Below are 10,609 nucleotides of genomic sequence, written 5' to 3' on the forward strand. Positions count from 1 at the left end.
GCTCAGAGTACTGATGGAGGTTGGGAAACTGCTCCTGCTTTTATTATGATTCCCTATAACGATGAAATAGGCAGTTTACACTCGTCGTCTAGAATCACACATGATGAAAGTCTACTTGGGAAAGTATTGAAGAGTTTCTGTCACCTGGGACTGTACTTCTGCAAGCCTTGAGGGAGGGGATGCAGCAGGAAGCGAGGCTCTGGCTCCTGGCTTTGAGGGTATGAGTTGGGACCAATGAAGTTATCACTGCCATGTAAATATTGCCTTGTTGCAAATGATTAATTTGTCTGTTTATTAATCTCGGATGATTGTGCAGTCCCTCCTCGGTATTTAGAGCAACTGCTTTAATAGTAGGAGCACTGACACTCTGTTGGAGAGCACAGTGGGTGATCTGTGCTGTTACCCTGTTGGAGAGCACAGTGGGTGATCTGTGCTGTTACCCTGTTGGAGAGCACAGTGGGTGATCCATGCTGCCCATTACCCTGTTGGAGAGCACAGTGGGTGATCCATGCTGCTGTTACCCTGTTGGAGAGCACAGTGGGTGATCTGTGCTGTTACCCTGTTGGAGAGCACAGTGGGTGATCCATGCTGCCCTTTACCCTGTTGGAGAGCACAGTGGGTGATCCATGCTGCTGTTACCCTGTTGGAGAGCACAGTGGGTGATCTGTGCTGTTACCCTGTTGGAGAGCACAGTGGGTGATCCATGCTGCCCTTTACCCTGTTGGAGAGCACAGTGGGTGATCCATTCTGTTACCCTGTTGGAGAGCACAGTGGGTGATCCATGCTGTCACCCTGTTGGAGAGCACAATGGGTGATCCATGCTGCCCTTTACCCTGTTGGAGAGCACAGTGGGTGATCCATGCTGTTACCCTGTTGGAGAGCACAATGGGTGATCCATGCTGCCCTTTACCCTGTTGGAGAGCACAGTGGGTGATCCATGCTGCTGTTACCCTGTTGGAGAGCACAGTGGGTGATCTGTGCTGTTACCCTGTTGGAGAGCACAGTGGGTGATCCATGCTGCCCTTTACCCTGTTGGAGAGCACAGTGGGTGATCCATGCTGCTGTTACCCTGTTGGAGAGCACAGTGGGTGATCTGTGCTGTTACCCTGTTGGAGAGCACAGTGGGTGATCCATGCTGCCCTTTACCCTGTTGGAGAGCACAGTGGGTGATCCATTCTGTTACCCTGTTGGAGAGCACAGTGGGTGATCCATGCTGTCACCCTGTTGGAGAGCACAATGGGTGATCCATGCTGTTACCCTGTTGGAGAGCACAGTGGGTGATCCATGCTGTTACCCTGTTGGAGAGCACAATGGGTGATCCATGCTGTTACCCTGTTGGAGAGCACAGTGGGTGATCCATGCTGTTACCCTGTTGGAGAGCACAGTGGGTGATCTGTGCTGTTACCCTGTTGGAGAGCACAGTGGGTGATCCATGCTGCTGTTACCCTGTTGGAGAGCACAGTGGGTGATCCATGCTGTTACCCTGTTGGAGAGCACAATGGGTGATCCATGCTGTTACCCTGTTGGAGAGCACAGTGGGTGATCCATGCTGTTACCCTGTTGGAGAGCCCAGTGGGTGATCCATGCTGTTACCCTGTTGGAGAGCACAGTGGGTGATCCATGCTGTTACCCTGTTGGAGAGCACAGTGGGTGATCTGTGCTGTTACCCTGTTGGAGAGCACAGTGGGTGATCCATGCTGCTGTTACCCTGTTGGAGAGCACAGTGGGTGATCCATGCTGCTGTTACCCTGTTGGAGAGCACAGTGGGTGATCCATGCTGCCCTTTACCCTGTTGGAGAGCACAGTGGGTGATCCATTCTGTTACCCTGTTGGAGAGCACAGTGGGTGATCCATGCTGTCACCCTGTTGGAGAGCACAATGGGTGATCCATGCTGTTACCCTGTTGGAGAGCACAGTGGGTGATCCATGCTGTTACCCTGTTGGAGAGCACAGTGGGTGATCCATGCTGTTACCCTGTTGGAGAGCACAGTGGGTGATCTGTGCTGTTACCCTGTTGGAGAGCACAGTGGGTGATCCATGCTGCTGTTACCCTGTTGGAGAGCACAGTGGGTGATCCATGCTGTTACCCTGTTGGAGAGCACAATGGGTGATCCATGCTGTTACCCTGTTGGAGAGCACAGTGGGTGATCCATGCTGTTACCCTGTTGGAGAGCCCAGTGGGTGATCCATGCTGTTACCCTGTTGGAGAGCACAGTGGGTGATCCATGCTGTTACCCTGTTGGAGAGCACAGTGGGTGATCTGTGCTGTTACCCTGTTGGAGAGCACAGTGGGTGATCCATGCTGCTGTTACCCTGTTGGAGAGCACAGTGGGTGATCCATGCTGCTGTTACCCTGTTGGAGAGCACAGTGGGTGATCCATGCTGCCCTTTACCCTGTTGGAGAGCACAGTGGGTGATCCATTCTGTTACCCTGTTGGAGAGCACAGTGGGTGATCCATGCTGTCACCCTGTTGGAGAGCACAATGGGTGATCCATGCTGTTACCCTGTTGGAGAGCACAGTGGGTGATCCATGCTGTTACCCTGTTGGAGAGCACAATGGGTGATCCATGCTGTTACCCTGTTGGAGAGCACAGTGGGTGATCCATGCTGTTACCCTGTTGGAGAGCACAGTGGGTGATCTGTGCTGTTACGCTGTTGGAGAGCACAGTGGGTGATCCATGCTGCTGTTACCCTGTTGGAGAGCACAGTGGGTGATCCATGCTGTTACCCTGTTGGAGAGCACAATGGGTGATCCATGCTGTTACCCTGTTGGAGAGCACAGTGGGTGATCCATGCTGTTACCCTGTTGGAGAGCCCAGTGGGTGATCCATGCTGTTACCCTGTTGGAGAGCACAGTGGGTGATCCATGCTGTTACCCTGTTGGAGAGCACAGTGGGTGATCTGTGCTGTTACCCTGTTGGAGAGCACAGTGGGTGATCCATGCTGCTGTTACCCTGTTGGAGAGCACAGTGGGTGATCCATGCTGCCCTTTACCCTGTTGGAGAGCACAGTGGGTGATCCATTCTGTTACCCTGTTGGAGAGCACAGTGGGTGATCCATGCTGTTACCCTGTTGGAGAGCACAGTGGGTGATCCATTCTGTTACCCTGTTGGAGAGCACAGTGGGTGATCTGTGCTTGTTACCCTGTTGGAAAGCACAGTGAGTGATCCATTCTGTTACCCTTTTGGAGAGCACAGTGGGTGATCCATGCTGCTGTTACCCTGTTGGAGAGCACAGTGGGTGATCTGTGCTGTTACCCTGTTGGAGAGCACAGTGGGTGATCCATGCTGCCCTTTACCCTGTTGGAGAGCACAGTGGGTGATCCATGCTGCTGTTACCCTGTTGGAGAGCACAGTGGGTGATCTGTGCTGTTACCCTGTTGGAGAGCACAGTGGGTGATCCATGCTGCCCTTTACCCTGTTGGAGAGCACAGTGGGTGATCCATTCTGTTACCCTGTTGGAGAGCACAGTGGGTGATCCATGCTGTCACCCTGTTGGAGAGCACAATGGGTGATCCATGCTGTTACCCTGTTGGAGAGCACAGTGGGTGATCCATGCTGTTACCCTGTTGGAGAGCACAATGGGTGATCCATGCTGTTACCCTGTTGGAGAGCACAGTGGGTGATCCATGCTGTTACCCTGTTGGAGAGCACAGTGGGTGATCTGTGCTGTTACCCTGTTGTAGAGCACAGTGGGTGATCCATGCTGCTGTTACCCTGTTGGAGAGCACAGTGGGTGATCCATGCTGTTACCCTGTTGGAGAGCACAATGGGTGATCCATGCTGTTACCCTGTTGGAGAGCACAGTGGGTGATCCATGCTGTTACCCTGTTGGAGAGCCCAGTGGGTGATCCATGCTGTTACCCTGTTGGAGAGCACAGTGGGTGATCCATGCTGTTACCCTGTTGGAGAGCACAGTGGGTGATCTGTGCTGTTACCCTGTTGGAGAGCACAGTGGGTGATCCATGCTGCTGTTACCCTGTTGGAGAGCACAGTGGGTGATCCATGCTGCTGTTACCCTGTTGGAGAGCACAGTGGGTGATCCATGCTGCCCTTTACCCTGTTGGAGAGCACAGTGGGTGATCCATTCTGTTACCCTGTTGGAGAGCACAGTGGGTGATCCATGCTGTCACCCTGTTGGAGAGCACAATGGGTGATCCATGCTGTTACCCTGTTGGAGAGCACAGTGGGTGATCCATGCTGTTACCCTGTTGGAGAGCACAGTGGGTGATCCATGCTGTTACCCTGTTGGAGAGCACAGTGGGTGATCTGTGCTGTTACCCTGTTGGAGAGCACAGTGGGTGATCCATGCTGCTGTTACCCTGTTGGAGAGCACAGTGGGTGATCCATGCTGTTACCCTGTTGGAGAGCACAATGGGTGATCCATGCTGTTACCCTTTTGGAGAGCACAGTGGGTGATCCATGCTGTTACCCTGTTGGAGAGCCCAGTGGGTGATCCATGCTGTTACCCTGTTGGAGAGCACAGTGGGTGATCCATGCTGTTACCCTGTTGGAGAGCACAGTGGGTGATCTGTGCTGTTACCCTGTTGGAGAGCACAGTGGGTGATCCATGCTGCTGTTACCCTGTTGGAGAGCACAGTGGGTGATCCATGCTGCTGTTACCCTGTTGGAGAGCACAGTGGGTGATCCATGCTGCCCTTTACCCTGTTGGAGAGCACAGTGGGTGATCCATTCTGTTACCCTGTTGGAGAGCACAGTGGGTGATCCATGCTGTCACCCTGTTGGAGAGCACAATGGGTGATCCATGCTGTTACCCTGTTGGAGAGCACAGTGGGTGATCCATGCTGTTACCCTGTTGGAGAGCACAATGGGTGATCCATGCTGTTACCCTGTTGGAGAGCACAGTGGGTGATCCATGCTGTTACCCTGTTGGAGAGCACAGTGGGTGATCTGTGCTGTTACCCTGTTGGAGAGCACAGTGGGTGATCCATGCTGCTGTTACCCTGTTGGAGAGCACAGTGGGTGATCCATGCTGTTGCCCTGTTGGAGAGCACAATGGGTGATCCATGCTGTTACCCTGTTGGAGAGCACAGTGGGTGATCCATGCTGTTACCCTGTTGGAGAGCCCAGTGGGTGATCCATGCTGTTACCCTGTTGGAGAGCACAGTGGGTGATCCATGCTGTTACCCTGTTGGAGAGCACAGTGGGTGATCTGTGCTGTTACCCTGTTGGAGAGCACAGTGGGTGATCCATGCTGCTGTTACCCTGTTGGAGAGCACAGTGGGTGATCCATGCTGCCCTTTACCCTGTTGGAGAGCACAGTGGGTGATCCATTCTGTTACCCTGTTGGAGAGCACAGTGGGTGATCCATGCTGTTACCCTGTTGGAGAGCACAGTGGGTGATCCATTCTGTTACCCTGTTGGAGAGCACAGTGGGTGATCTGTGCTTGTTACCCTGTTGGAAAGCACAGTGAGTGATCCATTCTGTTACCCTGTTGGAGAGCCCAATGGGTGATCTGTGCTGTTACCCTGTTGGAGAGCACAGTGGGTGATCCATTCTGTTACCCTGTTGGAGAGCCCAGTGGGTGATCTGTGCTGTTACCCTGTTGGAGAGCACAGTGGGTGATCCATTCTGTTACCCTGTTGGAGAGCACAGTGGGTGCTCTGTACTGTTACCCTGTTGGAGAGCACAGTGGGTGCTCTGTACTGTTACCCTGTTGGAGAGCACAGTGTGTGATCCATGCTGCCCTTTACCCTGTTGGAGAGCACAGTGAGTGATCTGTGCTGCCCTTTACCCTGTTGGAGAGCACAGTGGGTGATCTGTGCTGCCATTCATTTCCAGAAAATTAGATTCCACCTTTCCTAAAGTGATGCTTGTATAAAAATCAGTAAGTACCTTGTTCCTCAATACCATTGAGGAATATAGCTACGTTTCAAAGTTGAAATCTATGCTAGATATTAATTACAAGTCACTGCTCTGATAAGCCCACACTGCATCCACATGGATAAAGAGTATACTTCCATTGTCCCAATATCTAGTTATATGGTCCAGGTGCGGAATAGCTTTGTTGTATGTAATGCATGCCTGATTATCTTACCTTCCACAAGACAGACAGAGCACACTCTGGCTGATTTCTTTCCCAATCAAAACTGCTTCAAATGGTTTAAACCATTAGAGAGAGAGAGAAAGTGAAAAGTTTCATCCTCCTTCTAACTCTGTGTCAAAGATTGCCTCACTGAACTGCTAATCAAAAATAGCATTGCATACCCCTCAGATGTTCTCATTGTGTTGCATCTCTGGAAACAGCAGATCAAAACCAGTCCAGATCAACAGCAACTTGCATTGATGAAGCGCCTTTAATGTAGTAAAATGTCCCAAAATATTTCACAGGAGGTTTATCAAACAAAATTCAACATCAAGCCACGTAAGGAGTTACTGGAGCAGGTGCCCAAAAGCATGGCCAGAGTTGGGCTTTAAGGAATATCTTAAAGGAGGAGAGAGAGTATGAGAGCTGATTTTTAAGGAGAGAATTCCAGAGCTTGTAAGACTGGATGAGCAACTCCTTTCTGTCCACTGGTTGTAAGCACCCTGCATGAAGGGTGTTTTGGCAGTCTCTATCCAATTCCTCATGTAGACGGGCCATAGCACAAAGTGCCCTCACTACAAGAATGTGGCTAGCGTGGAAAATGGAAACGTGGCAACTGTTACAGCCAGAATGCTCTTTTGTTGGGGATCTTTACTTTGTATCTAATTATATTTTTATCCTTTCATGGGCTGTGTGTGTCACTGGCAAGATCTGCATTTATTACCCATCGTATTGCCCTCGAGTAGGGGGTGATGAGCTGCCTTCTTAACCATAGTAGCCCATTTAGTGTGGGTATGCCCAGTGTGCTATAAGGAAGGGAACGCTAACTGTGCTATACTTTACCTAGACCGCTTGCTGATAACACTGTACAATAAAAATGGATAGTCATTTCCCAGAACTTATATACTTAATTTTAATCGTTTAGTCATAAAATAGGATTGAAACATTTTTGTTTTAGCATGGCGATTATACTCCCATGTCAAGGAAGGTGTCCATGTACAGAATACACCTTTAATTATGTTTTGGTGGGTGGATATCTGTTTAGTCTGGAAGTTCTCCTATCTTGTTACAAGGTTATTTCTGCAATTGTAGTCAGTGATTCCTCAGCTCAGGACGTACACTGTCCATGTTACTTAGGAGCTCAACTCAGCTGAACAGAATCATTCCTGTAATACACTAAAGGTTTTTCAAAATGCCTGAAAATGTTTTTCTGTCCAACCAGGTTCGGAATCAAACGTGGAAGAGATCTGTGAAGAAGCCGTGTAGTTAACTGGACAAAGAAAGCAAGTCTGAAGAAGCTGTATAGCTGGCAAGATGAAGGGCACAGGAGTGAGGAAACCATGAAGCTAGCAAAATGATGGACATTGGTGTGAAGAAGCTGCAAAGCTGGTGGGATACGGGGGCAGGTGTGAAAAAACTATGCAGCTGATGGGATGAGGGAGAGGTGTGAAGAGACCGTGTAGCTGGTGAGATGAGGGGCTTAGATGGTAGAATGAGCCTTAAAGGAGGATGTAGCAACAAGGCAAAGAACAAATTATTTCAAGGTTTGAAATACTCAATCCAGGAGCATGAATCTTCAGAAGCAGCTCTTCATGCATTGGTGCTTGTTATTCATTGCCAACTATCTACTTCACCAGAGACATGGGGACATATGTAACCTTCCATTAATTTGGAGAATTGAAGGGCTTTTTGAAGGGTTTATTCCAGGTTGTTTTTGTCTTCCAGAATAGCCCAAGGTATAGCAGACTTCCAGCACTTGTGACCAGACCCTAACTGTCAGATAGTAGAAGCACTTAAAAATAAATGTAGCCTTACAGAGCCTTGTATTTACCAGGGCTCCTCAGTATATTTTGGGTACTCTGAATTAAGAGAGAAACTTTTTAAAGTGTTGTATTATATTTGTATAGAAAGACATTTCATTATGGTAATATGTTCTTAATATATTTATTTACTAATATATTTATCCTCTGCCAGGGTGTGTAATGTAAAGTGCCTTATAAATGATCAGTGCTGTCACTAACCTGATGGTCTGGCCCTATTCAGATTATGCTCAAATAAATTATTTTCAATTACAAAGGTTGTTGGATTATTTTGTATACTGTGATTGTAGCTGGAATTCAAGATTTAGAACATAAGAACATAGGAAATAGGAGCAGGAGTAGGCCATCTAGCCCCTCGAGCCTGCCCCGCCATTCAATAAGATCATGGCTGATCTGAAGTGGATCAGTTCCACTTACCCGCCTGATCCCTATAACCCTAATTCCCTCACCGATCAGGAATCTATCTATCCATGATTTAAACATATTCAACGAGGTAGCCTCCACCACTTCAGTGGGCAGAGAATTCCAGAGATCCACCACCCTCTGAGAGAAGAAGTTCCTCCTCAACTCTGTCCTAAACTGACCCCCCTTTATTTTGAGGCTGTGCCTTCTAGTTTCCTTTCGAAGTGGAAAGAATCTCTCCATCTCTATCCTATCCAGCCCCTTCATTACCTTCTAGGTCTCTATAAGATCCCCCCTCAGCCTTCTAAATTCCAATGAATACAAACCCAATCTGCTCAGTCTCTCCTCATAATCAACACTCCTCATCTCAGGTATCAACCTGGTGAACCTTCTCTGCACTCCCTCCAAGGCCAATATATCCTTCCCCTGAGCTGATATTCAAGAACAAGACTGGCTTTGAGATCTTTGGGCTTTTACAACATGGTACTACTAAGTAACATATAACAATAGATACTACATGATCATAGGAACCCAGTGTTTATTGTAAGCGTATTAAAGTCCGATAAATGTATTTATTTTAAGAACAGACTTGAGAAATAAGGATTGCACTTAACTGAACAATTCTTCACGTCACTAAGTCATCTAACTGAGGTAAAGGCGCAAAGGGATCTAGGGAAACTAATTCCAGAAGTTCCACGATTTTGACCCAGTGACAGTGAAGGATTGGTGATAAAGTTCCAAGTCGGGATGATGTGAGATTTGGAGGTGTTGGAATTTAAATGCGTCTGCTGCCCTTGTTCCTTCAGGTGACAGAAGTCGTGAGTTTGGAAGCTACAGCTAAATGTGAAGCACAAATCTTTGGTATCACAGCAGGATCGTTGTCGAGGCCCGTAGACTTAGCTGTATCCAGTGTTTTCAACTGTTACTTGATGTCACATGGAGTGAACTGAACTGTCCAAAGACTGGAATTTTTGACAGTGGGGACCTTGGGAGGAGGCCAAGATGGATCATCAATCTTGCTGAAGATGGTTGCAAATGTCTTTTTTTGCCTTGATGTGGCACTGCCATCATTGAGGATGCAGATGTTTTTGAGCTGCCTTCTCCAGTTAATTGTTTAATTGCCCTTCACCATTCATGACTGTGGTAGGATTACAGAGTTTTGATTTGATCCATTGGGATCACTAAGCTTTGTTAGCATGCGGTTTCTGCTTTTTAGCATGCTTGTCCTCCTATGTTGTAGATTCACCAGTTGGTATCTCTTTCAGGATGCCTGGTGCTGCTCCTAGCATGCTCTCTTTCACTTCTCATTGAGCCGGGGCTGGGTCCTTGGCTTGATGCTAATGGAAAAGTGAAGGATTAGCTTGTGGTCGAATACAATTCTGTGCTACTTTGGAGACTAATGACATGGATACTAGATAAGTACATAAGGGTGAAAGGATAGAAGGATATGCTGATAGGGTTTGATATGGGGACAGTGGTGTAGTAGTAACATTACAGGAGAAAAATCCAGAGACCAGGCTAATGTTCTGGAGACATGCGGAGTCAATCCTGCTTAGGAGTGAAAGTAATAGGGCAATTGTTATGGGGGATTTTAACTTGACTAATATTGACTGGAATTGTTATAGCTCTAGCTCGTTAGAGGGGTCAGTTTTTGTTCAAAGCGTGCAGGAAGGTTTTTTGACTCAGTATGTAGACAGGCCAACTAGAGGTGAGGCTATATTGGATCTGGTGCTGGGAAATGAGCCAGACCAGGTGCTAGACTTGGAAGTTGGTGTGCATTTTGGTGATAGTGACCACAATTCGGTTACGTTCACCTTAGTGATGGAAAGGGATAGGCATGAACCTCGGGCCAGTGGTTTTAGCTGGGGGAAGGGTAATTATGAGGCTATTAGGAGAGAATTAGGAAACATAGGTTGGACTAGGAGATTACAGGGACTGGGAACGTCCGACATGTGGAGTTTTTTCAAGGAGCAGCTACTGCGAGTCTGTGATAGGTATGTCCCTGTCAGGCAAGGAGGAATTGGTAGGGCTAGGGAACCGTGGTGCACCAAAAAAGTTTCTTTGTTGGTTAAAAAGAAAAAGGAGGCTTATGTTCGGATGAGACGTGAGCACTCGGGTAGTGCACTAGAAAGCTTTAGATTGGCTAAGAGGGAGTTGAAGAGCGAGCTTAGAAGGGCTAAAAGGGGACATGAGAAGACTTTGGCGGATAGGGTTAAAGAGAATCCTAAGGCGTTCTATAGGTATGTCAAGAACAGAAGGTTGGTTAGGGCAAGTTTAGGGCCAGTTATAGATGGCAGAGGGAAGTTATGTGTGGAACCGGAGGAGATTGGTGAAGCATTG

At 48.2% G+C, this 10,609-nt stretch overlaps 1 protein-coding gene across 1 annotated transcript in view; it reads left to right on the forward strand.

The window, feature by feature from the left end:
• rnf43 (ring finger protein 43) overlaps positions 1 to 8,120 on the forward strand; it is a 180,867-nt gene extending 172,747 nt beyond the window's left edge. Inside the window, exon 9 of the mRNA XM_078225020.1 lies at positions 7,270 to 8,120. Within this exon, the coding sequence (XP_078081146.1) occupies positions 7,270 to 7,313 (44 nt within the window). The 3' untranslated portion in view covers positions 7,314 to 8,120. The remainder of the gene's footprint in view (positions 1 to 7,269) is intronic.
• Positions 8,121 to 10,609: the final 2,489 nt, after the last annotated feature.

This window comes from Mustelus asterias, chromosome 12 (assembly GCF_964213995.1).
Source record: "Mustelus asterias chromosome 12, sMusAst1.hap1.1, whole genome shotgun sequence".
Lineage (NCBI taxonomy): Eukaryota > Metazoa > Chordata > Chondrichthyes > Carcharhiniformes > Triakidae > Mustelus > Mustelus asterias.